At 39.4% G+C, this 12,558-nt stretch overlaps 2 protein-coding genes across 2 annotated transcripts in view; both read right to left on the reverse strand.

The window, feature by feature from the left end:
• Nucleotides 1-3,649, reverse strand: part of LOC107558754 (probable phospholipid-transporting ATPase IIA) — a 61,887-nt gene extending 58,238 nt beyond the window's left edge. The window contains exons 1-4 of the mRNA XM_016242429.1: nucleotides 3,499-3,649; nucleotides 1,658-1,802; nucleotides 693-806; nucleotides 492-600 (exon numbers count right to left, since the gene is read on the reverse strand). Of these exons, the coding sequence (XP_016097915.1) occupies nucleotides 492-600; nucleotides 693-806; nucleotides 1,658-1,802; nucleotides 3,499-3,566 (436 nt within the window). The 5' untranslated portion in view covers nucleotides 3,567-3,649. The remainder of the gene's footprint in view (nucleotides 1-491; nucleotides 601-692; nucleotides 807-1,657; nucleotides 1,803-3,498) is intronic.
• A 1,410-nt stretch (nucleotides 3,650-5,059) lies between these two features.
• Nucleotides 5,060-12,252, reverse strand: LOC107558755 (sal-like protein 4). Its single transcript, XM_016242430.1, has 4 exons — nucleotides 12,090-12,252; nucleotides 7,570-10,044; nucleotides 7,181-7,485; nucleotides 5,060-7,073 (listed from the first exon to the last, which is right to left on the reverse strand). Exons 1-4 carry the CDS (start codon nucleotides 12,154-12,156, stop codon nucleotides 6,651-6,653), a joined length of 3,270 nt encoding a protein of 1,089 aa, XP_016097916.1. The 5' UTR covers nucleotides 12,157-12,252; the 3' UTR covers nucleotides 5,060-6,650.
• Nucleotides 12,253-12,558: the final 306 nt, after the last annotated feature.

The raw sequence follows: 12,558 nt of genomic DNA on the forward strand, positions 1-12,558 counted from the left end.
ACTGCTAGACTTTTGCAAAAACACTGATATATATGAGAACAACGTTACAATGTATTGCATCTACAGCAAAAAAATGTATGTTAAAAAAAATCTATGAAAAAAAAAAAAAACCTCAGCAAATCTGATTACTCATTGCAAACATTTGCAACATGGGTTTAGTGCCTACATTACAAATCCATGTGCACTGAATCAACCTAAAAACATTTAGGTCTACAGCAAACAACAAAAAGTGATTGCTAATTACAATGCATTTACATAACAAATCATTGCATAGGGAATCAACATTCAAATCTACGCCAAACAATAAAACGGGAACATTAAAAATATACAAAACCAGCAAATAACTCTCTCCCGCTGATTGCTCACTTCGCAACATTTACAACACACATTTACCTAACAAATCAAGGCATAAGGAATCAGCTTCATCCAATAAATCTACAAAAACAATGTGTGGCACACAAAATGCTTTATAGGTGGAAACAATGGCTCACCTCTTGTGGAGAGTTTACTGTAGATCTGTGAATTGACCTCTTTGTCCCGTAGGAAACATCGCATCTCCTCGACAGCTTCCCTCACGATCGTAATAATCAAAACAAACCCCTTATGAAAAACAAAGCAAAAAATTTATCAAATTTGACCATGAACATTAATATTAAGCCCATTTATCATGACAAAACTGTGGTCGGACTCACCAGAGGAACCCAGTATGTGTACAGAGCCCCTAATCTGAGCTCATTCACAAACTGTGAGCAGGCCAGCAGCAGAAAGTACAGGTTGAAGAAGTATTTGAACTGGTTAAACAACACCTGTAAACACAAACCCACAATATGACATGATATGACATTATTTTATAACTCAGTTTGAACAAAACCTGGCAAAAAATAATTATACTATGATACACTGCCATTCAAAGGTTTGGTGTTGGTTAGATTTTATAATGTTTTTGAAATTAGTATTTTATGCTCACCAAGGTTGCATTTATTTGATCAAAAATACAGTAAAAACAGTAATATTGCAAAATATTATTAAAATTCAAAATAACATTTTCTTATATATTGTAAAATATAATTTATTCCTGTGATGCAAAGCTGAATTTTTTTAATCCTTCAGAAATCATTCTAATATGCTCAATATTTGCTTTTATTATCAATATTGAAAAGAGCTGTGATGCTTAATTTTATATAAAAACCGTAATACATTTTTTTCAGGATTCTTTGATGAACACAAAGTCCAAATGAACAGTGTTTATATGAAATAACTTTTTTATGTTTAAAAAAATAATTATAAATTATATTATAAATGCCTTTATGGTGGCGCTCTGCATGGCATGAGGACATGAGATTTGTACATTTGTACACATGAAAAGCAAGTGCCACTTGTGCAAAATTTGCCACCAAGTTGCCCGGGTGTTCTGGGTGGTTGCCAAGGCATTGCTACACTGATGTGAAGGTGTTCTGTGGTTGCTAGGGAGTTCTGGGTGGTTGCTAGGATGTGATTAAGTGGCTGCCATACAATATCAGCCTAAACGTTTCAAACAGCTCATGTGCAACTGTTAACCACCAGAGCAATTAAAGAACATGTTAAGCAACACAGCCCATTGCTCAACACGTTCTTGAATTACCCTGGTGGTTCTCTCTGCTAGTTTGTAGTCAATCACCCCAGGCAGGAAGGTGAAGAAATTGTATTTCTGGTTGTTTATGACATTTCTTGGGTATCTCTGCTCTCTCTTTTCCGGATGGCCCAACCACACGGTCCGAGGACGGAAATCTCCCCCACCGCAGCATCTAGACCATGGGCAGCACCTGAATATACAACATCATCAACATTACATGTAGGCTTGATTCACAAAGCGCTTCAATTAATACAGAAATGTAAAACAAGTACTTCACGACCCTTTACCAGAAAGAAAATTCACATCCAGATACTGGAATTTCACTGCAGCCACAGAAATATTTTCAAGCAAGCGACAAAAAACAGTGTCAGTAAATATTAGCTTTTTTTACCAACACCTTCATCAAACAAACTCTTATCAAGAACTATATATATATATTGGGTATTGTACTTCCGTCTATGTGGAGCATAACTGAATGACTACAGCGTAAAGAAAATAAAACTAAACTGAATTTGTGCATTCAAGGCATTAAGTGAACAACAAACCCTGCTTTTTTTTTTTATTTAGTACATGAGCTATATCTGTCTTGATTGCAGCTTTGCATTAAACAGACACTTTTGTGTTCATTTATATAATTTTTATAACCCATAGCAGCAACAATCCCTGTGTTGAAGTACAAGGTATTATTTTTCCTTCAAAAATGTAACATAAGGGATTAATTTCAGTCTTGTCATTTTCTCATGTAATTGCATTAAATACTGTACAGACTACAGAACAATTCTATAACAATAGTGCATACAGCATCAAAATTTTACATCTAATGTTAAAATGTATGTTTTTAATGTAACCTCCCTTTAAATACTTTACTCAGTTCAAGAATAATGTATGCAATTTTATATTATTTATTTGAAAGAATTAAAAGTGCAGTTTCATGTCTATTCTTGGTACTCATAGGCGTTTAAAGGGGTCATATGATGCGATTTCAAGTTTTCCTTTCTCTTTGGAGTGTTACAAGCTGATTGTGCATAGATAAGATCCCTGAAGTTGCAAAGACTAAAGTCTCAAAACCAAAGAGATATTCTTTATCAAAGTTAAGACTCTGCCACGCCCCCCTAAAACGGCTCGTTCTAACACGCCCCCACATATCTACCTCACTATGTGGAAATATTTGCATAATGCCGCCCAAATGTGCACGCAAAGAAAGAAGGCGTGGTTTCAGTAACCGCAGTAATTATCTTTAAAAAAGCATCATATGACCCCTTTAAGAGAATACTACATCTCCAAAAATCATGTTAGTACTATGGTACTTTTTTGCTTGGTGGAGGCAACCACAATTATAGCATCAATATCTGTAGCAAGTATGGCATTTTGACAGAAACTCTGGTAACCGTGGTGCTTTTATTTTGAAGTGCTTATAAACCACTGGGCGTTATATTGCTATCAGAGCGTTATCAGGGTCTTTATGCAAGTGTCGCCCTTACTCACAAAAGGCCTTAAATGCATCACACCGAAAATATCTGGTCAAAAAGAGCATAACAGAATACATAGGGAGAAATATTTATGTCTTTCTTCAAACATTTATGACACATCCTTGACAACAATTCACCTGTGTCCCGGAACAAGGATGTGCACTTGTCTCTCCAATATACAACAATATCAAGACTCTTAATATCGCTCAGACGACATCTTCATAGCGAATATACAATGATGTATTCAAAATAAAGAGCTGATCAGTGTCATGTCGCGATATAATGTCGTTATCAACATAATTTCGCGGGTTAAGTGTTGCTGGGCTGTTAGCCACTATGCTATCCTCGATATAAACAAGCCTCCATTCTCCAGGCGACGCGTTTTTGTTGTCATTTAACGTCGTTTGGTGCTCTTACCCGTCTCTTCGTTTGTTGTCATGTCGTTTTTTGTGTCGGACAGGCTGCAGCGGAATGTTGTCCGTCATTGTTGTCCGCAGTGGAGCAGCAGTCAGTGCGCTGGGCGGAGGCTGATGGGGAACGTTTGGGCTGCGCCGCGCGCTCCACAGGATTGGGACACAACCACAGCAGCACGCAGCATGTTATTATTATTTATATATATATCAATGACATAGTAAATATGTGACCCTGTACCACAAAACCAGTCATAAGGGTACATTTTTTTCCAATACAAAAAAATCTATATCAATCCATCAATACATCAAGCTGAATAAATACGTTTTCTATTGATGTATGGTTTGTTAGGACAATATTTGGCTGAGATACAACTATTTGAAAATCTGGAATCTGAGGGTGCAAAAAAAAATAAAAAATAATAATATTTTGAAAATCGCCTTTAAAGTTGTCCAAATGAAGTTCTTACAAAATGTCTTCATGGAACATGATATTTACTTAATTATCCTAATGATTTTTGGCATAATAAAAAAAATCTATAATTTTGACCCATATAATGTATAGTTGGCTATTGCTACAAATATACCCCAGCGACTTAAGACTGCTTTTCTGCTCCAGAGTCACAAATTACAGTAAATATTATGCAGTTTCACCACACTAATTGTATGGTAGTATAACGTATCCGGTTTTCAAATTTGAAAAAATTAAATTAAATCATTAGACAACAGACCACATTAACATAAACCATGGAAATACTATGGTATTCTTGTGAAGAACTTAAAATATCCAAAAGTACCACCATTTGTTTTAATTTTTTTACATTTATCATAGTAATTCCACTGTATTTCTGAAAGTACATCGGAGTATCATCTAAATGCCATGGTACGTGATTTTCAGTACCTTTGTGTAAACCATTTTTTGGTAAGGGAAATAGCATAGTAATCATTCAGTACCATGGTATACAAAGTTCATGTAGTTTTAAACACCATAATATTCCAAGTACCATGGAGTGCAGTGTAAACACCATGATGGCACTAGTACTTTTGTAAAGGCATCTACATGAAGATTTAGACTAACTTTAAAATCAGATATCTTTAATAGCATCTATTCAGTTCAGTTCGCCGTCATTGCAAACAAATAACTCGCTAAATGTTTTCTGCATCGAGACCATGATAAAATGAATTTTCCTGCATTGTAATCAGTTTAGACAAGTATCTCTCACTCTCTATTATTCACCTCAATGTCCTCAAGTCTTTTCTGTAACAGTAATGAAATGCTGATTTAGACACAACAAAGTTTTGGAAAAGTCATCCTTGGTTTTATTCTCAAAATAACGGAACGGAAGAGGAACGAACAAAAGCAAACATTTACAAAAAGTCTACACTGTAAACAAGCCTAAAACAGACTCAACATTTGAACAATCATACAGACATGACCCCATTTAACCAAGATCTGACACCACCTTTTTTTTAAATTTTTTTTTTTACATCTAGAAAAAAGGCACAACTTGGTAAATGCATATTAGAAAGAGAATGTACAGGAGGAGTCTGCCTAGTCTGAACAAGTGTTGTGCAAAGTGTCTGGCGATACATTCATTATATTACAGAAATCAGCAGGTTACGGGGGCACAATGCAACCATAACTCCAAACACAATGCAAAAAAAAAAGAAAAAGAAAAGAAATTCTAAATGAGGTAGAAATTTGACCAGCGTAAAGTCTTTACGGTTTAGATACTCTGCGTGCATACACACGTTCATTCCTTTAACTCAAGAATGCACGGCTACGATCTCAAAAACATTTCCCCACAATACATAATTGGGTAGCAAACCATGACTTTTTCCCAGAATAAGAATGACTGCTGATGTTTTGGGACACGATATGCATGCCTGCTTAGCTCACAAGTATAAAATGCATGGTAAATGGCAAATTTACAGAATTCTAAAACTCTCTGGGGTCCTAAAACGGCAGCAAGCAAGCAAATGATCTCTAAATGACGAGCCCAAGAAACAAACGTTCATAGAATAAATGGCATAAACCTGGTTTATATCAGATCTTAGTAGAATGAGGAAAAATAAAGTGCAAGGAACGATTAGGCATTTCAGTATTACACCAGCCTTTTGACCTCCTATTAAAAAGGTCTCAAATGAAAGCGACTCAATCTAATATTTGATAAAGATCACTGAAAGCAAGAAAACGACTAACAAATTAAATCACTTTCAAAAAAAGAACAATTAATGACTTCTTGAAAAAGCTATAGCTAAATGCAAAAAAATATAGCATATTGTGGTCTAAATAAAAGAAAGGCCTTTATTACAATCCTGTGGTGTCTTTTGTGAGGGCGAGGGGGGAGGAAAATACAGAGGAGCGAGAAAAGCACTCCAAGACAGGCACTTAGCAAAATCATTTTTGGTATTAAGCGCAAAATAGAAACTATATAGAGTCAAAAAAAAAAAGAATAACTTAGTGAAATCCAGTTTCAAAACAAACCTATACTACAACTACTCATCAAGTCCATCAATTAAACTGTAATCATCAGTAGATTGTGTGGAACGGTCAATTTATCTAGGCACGTATTCCACAAACACCTTTGTTGAATGACCTCTATGCCATGGACATTATTTTTGACTAATAAAGTTTGTTCGAACAACTAACAACAGGACCATGAGTAGTCAAGCAGAGATGAACAAGATGTTAACGGTTAAACCATTGAGATCTCTGGTCACCTGTGGCGGAGATCATCCTGAGGGTCAAAGAGCTGAGCCCAATGTAACGATCATTAATGAGACCGCTCTGGAATAAAGCTATTTCAAGTAAGACTTACATTCAACTTCTAGAAATAAAACTGACAAAATACCCGCATATATTAAAGAGAGAAAGGAGAGGGGGGGAAAAAAAATAAAAAAATAAAAACTACAGTAGTTAGATCAGATTCAACTAAAGAAATCGATAGCATATAAGGGTCCAATAAGGAAGGCGTGGCCCATTTTAGGGTATAGGCTAATTTAACAAGGGTATGTAAATTTGCAACTTCATAAAAGCAATGTTACATGTATGAATTGATTGTACCAACTAATAAATAGCCCAGTTCCTAGCATTTCAGCAGGCTCATTAGCACAATGCAGACCATTGATTGGGAACATCTGTAGTCCTTTTAGAGTCTAATTCACTTTACCCTCCTCCATAAAATGTGGAAACTTTGCTATGCTGTCAGAGCCGTTCTTTTCCATTTCTGCAATTGTGCCAGGGATGCCCATCTGAGAAGTCTCCATCTTGGTTATTCCCCCAGTAGAACCCAATAAAGGTCCTCCAGCGAGACTTCCTGGGAGAGGGATGCCACCATTTTGGATGACCGAAATCTCATTGGTCTTCATGGTCAGCCCGTTTGTGAAGGCAGCGGCATACTGGTTCCACATCGACGGGTCAAAATTAATCGGTGGGGGAATCAAATCCTTTGGAAGCGGCAGCATGTCTGGTTTCATCTGGGACTCAGCGCCCATGGCCATCAAAGCCATTGGGTTATCCAACGAGAGCCGTTGACCTCGCCTTACTGTGTTATTCCACATGTGGGTCCCAACATGCACCTGTAAAACAGGAAACAAGAGTCGGTAAGACTTATTGCAGTATACACAAGATATTTGACTTTCAATCAATTCACTAACAAAATTCAAAGTCGAAAAGACATCTTCACCTTAAGGTTTCCCTTTGTTGTGAAAGCCCTGCCACAAATTGTGCAAGCAAACGGCTTCTCGCCCGTGTGTGTACGTTCATGGATTTGCAGGGCGCTGGCAGAAGAAAAGTTCTTCCCACAGGAGTTGCAGAGATGTTGCTTGGTGGAGCGACGAGGAGCACTAGAAGTAGCAGGAGAAGTGGCAGCTCCTTGGGGCAGTTGGGAGCTGTACAGGCCGTGAGCACCCATGGGTGTCTCAGGAGGAATCTGCATCTCCAGTTTGACCAGACTTGGTGGCACCCTCATGAATGGTAACTGACTAGAACCTAAGAAAGAAGAACAAAATTTGTAGGCAAAACATCAAGAGGAAAATGTCAGTGTGATGTTTAGGATGTTGAAATTAAACATACCATATTCGCCATTGGAGAAGGACAAGCCTGGCTCCTCTTTGATTGGTTTCGGGGTAAAACTCGACGTCAAGTCTAGTGCTCCACTGTTTTCGCTAAAATCTTGAGGTGCATCAGAGTCTGGTCTGGATTGGAGTCCATCATCTGGGTTTGTGGATTCTGGTGATTTTGACTGTCCATTACTCAGGGGACCATCTATAGGGGACGAAGAGTGAAAGGACATGGAATCTGACACAGCCGGACTGCGGCCATTCTTGTAGTCCATTTCTCCAGACCCTGAAGGAGAATCTTTCAGCCCGCTATCGCTCTCAGAAGCAGTGCTGCTTTGTCGTTGCAGGTTCAGTGCAGAGGTGAGGCTCTTCATATGGTTCTCCAGGGCGGCAATGCCTGTAAACATAGAAGGTGGACCTTGGAAAGTCTGATCTTCTTTGGCACCAGGCTGGGGCTCTGTAGAGTTGTTCAGCTTCTCTTGATTGTCCAAATCCAAGTCTTGCTCTTCCATACTCTCTTCATGGCCAGTGGAGTCAATGTTCTTATCCTCAGCCATGCTGGCATCCAGTGCTTCAGGACTTTCAAGCTGATTCTCTGGCAGAGGGGTGTTGGGAATCTGGCCGCCCATGTGCATACGAATATGCTGCTGGAGGACGACGGCATTGGTATACTTCTTATGACAAATCGGGCACGAGTGTTGCATCTTAAGGGGAGTGTTGGCCCTGTGAACGCCATAATGAGCTTTAAGGTTGCCCTTGGTGGAGAAAGCCCTGCCACAAATTTTGCATTTATACGGTCGCTCACCGGTGTGTGTGCGGTAATGCATTTTGAGGGAACTTTGGCAGCTCAGCACTCTATGGCAAATAACACATTCATTAGGGTCATTTGTCTTTGTCTCCAAGCCATCCACCATCTGCTGAAGTTTTGCAGTACCAGAGCCATTTTCGGCAAGTAGACTGTTACCGTTTATGTGGTGCAATCCAGCCAGCACATCCGAGGAATCTTTGCTTTGATCCAGTCCCGCCATCTCCTGACCGAACATGCCAGAAGAAATGGATGCACCGTCGCTGCCAGATGAAGAAGGCCTCTGGGAGTAGAGGTCCCCACCTACTGGAACATCATATGAGGGCTTGAATCCTTGGAGCATTGGTGGATGGAGACCTGTCGAGGGAAGCCCCAGCACTGGGTTGGTGTCATCAAAATTGTTCTCATCTATGGGCACAGACATGCCATAAGGGATGCCATTGTTTGTCGGCATGTTGTCCAGGTGTTCTGGTACAGGATGTGGATTCATCTTAATGTGTGGGTATTTTTCTTTGTGCCTCTGGAAATGCACTTTGAGGTTTCCTTTGGTTGTGAAACGGTTTCCGCAGATGTTACATTTAAAGGGCCTTTCGCCAGTGTGTGAGCGCAAGTGGATTTGGAGAGCGCTGTCATTTCCAAATGTCTTCCCACAGAACTTGCATTTGTGCTTGAACAGATGTTCACCAGAACCATTTTTGGACTCCGACACGGCAGGGATCTTATTTTTTGCCTTTTTAGAGGGATCCATGCTTGCTGCAAGGGTATTAAAGGGACTCTGCAATCCCATGACCCCTGGAGAATGAGGAAGGAGCGCTGGAAGTCGACTAGCTAAATCAGGGAGTCCTTTCAAGTCTGCTTTTAAGGGCACTGAGGCCAAACCTCCAGCGAGGGATGTGGTGATGGTGGCTGATTGAGGTAGCTTTGCTTGTTTGAAGGCTTCCAAGGACAAGTTCTGGGAGCCCGGCCGTTTGCCAATGAGGGCAGCTGCGGCCGAAAGCTGCTGTGATAGATGAGCACCCAGTGCTTTCAGTGGATCCACAGCGGCACCCAGTGCGGAGTGGAAACTCTGAGGTGTCATCATGGCCACTTGGAGGCGTATCTGCTCAGTTAGCTGGATCTGCTGCAGTTGCTGCTGCTGGAGACTGACCAGCTGTTCCAGGATCATTGGGATTGCAAGAAGGGCATCTTGGTGTGGTTGTGGGGGTGGAGACTTCTGATTGGACGAACTGGATGAGTGTTGCGTTACAGCAACTTTAGTAGCAGCCATGGACTCAAGAGTCACATTAGAGTCTTGCAATTTGGAAGATACCATGTACCCCACATCTGAACTACCAGACACATCTTGATCTTGATTTGAGGGGTCATTCTGGTTCAGCATGAGCTCTCCTTCCATCTCCTCAGAATCTGCACTGTGCTTTGAATGGGAATTACTGGTTGACTGATCCCCATTATCATCCAGGAAATCACCCGGAGAATGCTGGGAGAACTCGGAGGGCACTTCATTCCCATCGCCATCTTTCATGATGACCACCTGCTGACTCTTAGTGCAATTTCTCTCATGTTCGAGAAACTCTGCCTCATCGAAGAACTCGGCACAACATTTGTCGCAAACCCTCGTCTCCTCTGATCGTCGTCTCTTAGCCTCATTGCCATCCTCCTCACCTTGACCGTTGTGCAAGATCCCTGCAGCAAAGAGAAAGTTCGAGAGATGACTTATTATTCAAGACCAAAGGATAATGTGCTGTAAATATGGAACAAATTCTAGATAAATATAAATGTTATCAGTACTCACGGTTGAAACGCAAGGCATAAAGTGATTTTTTTTTAAACAAAAGCCAATTAAAATTTACAGAGGTAGTTTAATTTTACTTGGGACTTATGTTCTGAAATCATGAATTAAGTGGCATATTTGGGTTTTAATTTGCATAGACCAGATGTTATATAAACTCAAGCTACTTTTGTGAGATGCCACATTTACAGCTCTTCAGCTAGTCTTCAGTCCCACCAGATGAGGGCAGCATGTTCAAAAAATAAATAATCCAAATTGTACTAGAAATAAATTTACCAATACAAAGACAAATTGCATATCAAATATAAACTTCCTCCATCCGTTCCCATGTTCCTCTACAATTAAAAAAAAAAAAAAAACACATATCATACATCACATACTCATAACAGCATATGCTTAACTGGTGTTCATTGTTGTTAGGCAGTCCTAAAGATGAATAAATTTTTTTTAAAAATGCTGATAAGAGTGTAAAGCAGTCAGTTGGTCTTTCTAAATTGCAGAAAATGCAAAAGCAAATCAAATTAAGCTGCAGCACCATTGTTAAATGCAAATTTCATCATCTCTTATGAATGGGAAAGACCACCTGTTAACATTCTGACAGCGAAACTGGACGTGTTAATTGTTCACTAGACAACTTGAATAGTAAGAAAACAAAAGTTGCATTGTTCTCAGAGCTAGCAGACAACCAAGCAGCACCTCCATTTGAGACAAAGCAAACAAGGATAAGGATAAGTAAGTGTATGTATATATAAATAATAAAACTAAATTCACTTTCAAAAGCTGGTAGCGGTACACTTGATTGAATGTTACATTTAAAAAAAAAAAAAATTAAAAAAAAAAAGGCAGTGGAGATACAAAGCTAAAAGGATTTGATTAAAACAAACAAAATGTGCCAGAAATTAATCATGTTTCAACCATGTGTTCAGGGTTAGTCAGGGATACATTGTAACCCCTGCGAGCTATTCAGCTCACCACAAGGGGGCGTTTGATCAATGTACAAGGGATACAATGCATCTTCACTGATACCTTCAGTGTTCCACACTGATTGTACCTTAACTGAAAGGGAATTCCACATGCAACATTTTACAACCCAGCTGACTGACATTAAAGCCAACTTTAAGGAAACAAGACAAACAAACCCCAACCCTCAGTACATATACACAACCAAACACATGTATACGAATAACCACATTTCAGTATGTCGTGGATAAGAGTCATGTAGTTTACATTTACACCCCCATTACACACAACTTCATTTCCATCCCCCCAGCCACATCTCCATATGCCACCAAAAGAAACCGTGGGGGATTTATAGCTTTGTGGTCAAGCTTGTTCGCGACTCGCATTTCATGCCGACCTGTTGAGCACCTTTGTTTAATAATGGTCAGTGATACCAGTACGCCACATCAAATATTAACACACAAGCATAGTCTGGAATATATATATAAATAAGTGTACATTTATCAGCCAGTGATCCAACTGATCGACGCAAAAACAAATGTAACGAAATAATAATAAAATTACGTTCAATGGGTAAATCTTTCCCCCCTCACCTTAAAAATAACTTTATTATAGTTTTGAATTAACGTAAAATGTAACACCAAATACGTGAGGAAACTCGACAAATGTAAAAAAAAGCCGATAAACTGACTAAATCGACAAAAAAAGAGACTTAACCAACAAACAAAACTAAAATAAAGCAAACTACCGTGCCTTCATCTCAGTTGGTGAAATTGTCGCGATAAGCGGTCGCCGAAGTTTCAGCGCATTTGTAACGAATTTGATGTAACGTTCTAAACCAACTTTTTGGTTGATTTAGCGATTTATAAAACCACATTACCTGGACATCAAGGGTCGTGAACCCACTGAAATGAAGCGTATAACCTACAGTACACGAGCACACGGATTATAAATAAAGTTTTCGTCCCCTCAAACTTACCATTTTCTGTCGAAGCGGGCTCGTCTGAATTGATATGCTGTGGTTTGGATTGCTTGCGCCGCGACATGGTAACCTACAACCATCAGGGGCGAATAGTAAGACTATTTAGTCCCTCTCCTTTAGAAATTCTCCAGGTTGGGAGAAATTAGCCCCTCGAGTAGAAATGCGCATGTCAAAGTAATTATTATTATCAATAATGCATTGCGATTTATCATGCTCTTCTGACAGCTGATTGGCTCCGGTCCAAAGTGCTCGCGCATTATTCAAATGAGTCTTCATTGATGAGAAATGCAGAGTCGAGAGAAAGGGGGAGGAGATGTGTGAGAGAGAGAGAGAGAGAGAGAGAGAGGGAGAGAGGGAGGGAAGCAAGTGAGCAGGCGGGGAGAAACAAAAACTGTAATTTTTTTGTAAAACATTACCACAATTGTATTATTAAAAAATTTCCCTATACAACTGTTTTATGGATCTT

This window comes from Sinocyclocheilus grahami, unplaced genomic scaffold, assembly GCF_001515645.1.
Source record: "Sinocyclocheilus grahami isolate Dianchi unplaced genomic scaffold, SAMN03320097.WGS_v1.1 scaffold657.1, whole genome shotgun sequence".
Classification (NCBI taxonomy): domain Eukaryota; kingdom Metazoa; phylum Chordata; class Actinopteri; order Cypriniformes; family Cyprinidae; genus Sinocyclocheilus; species Sinocyclocheilus grahami.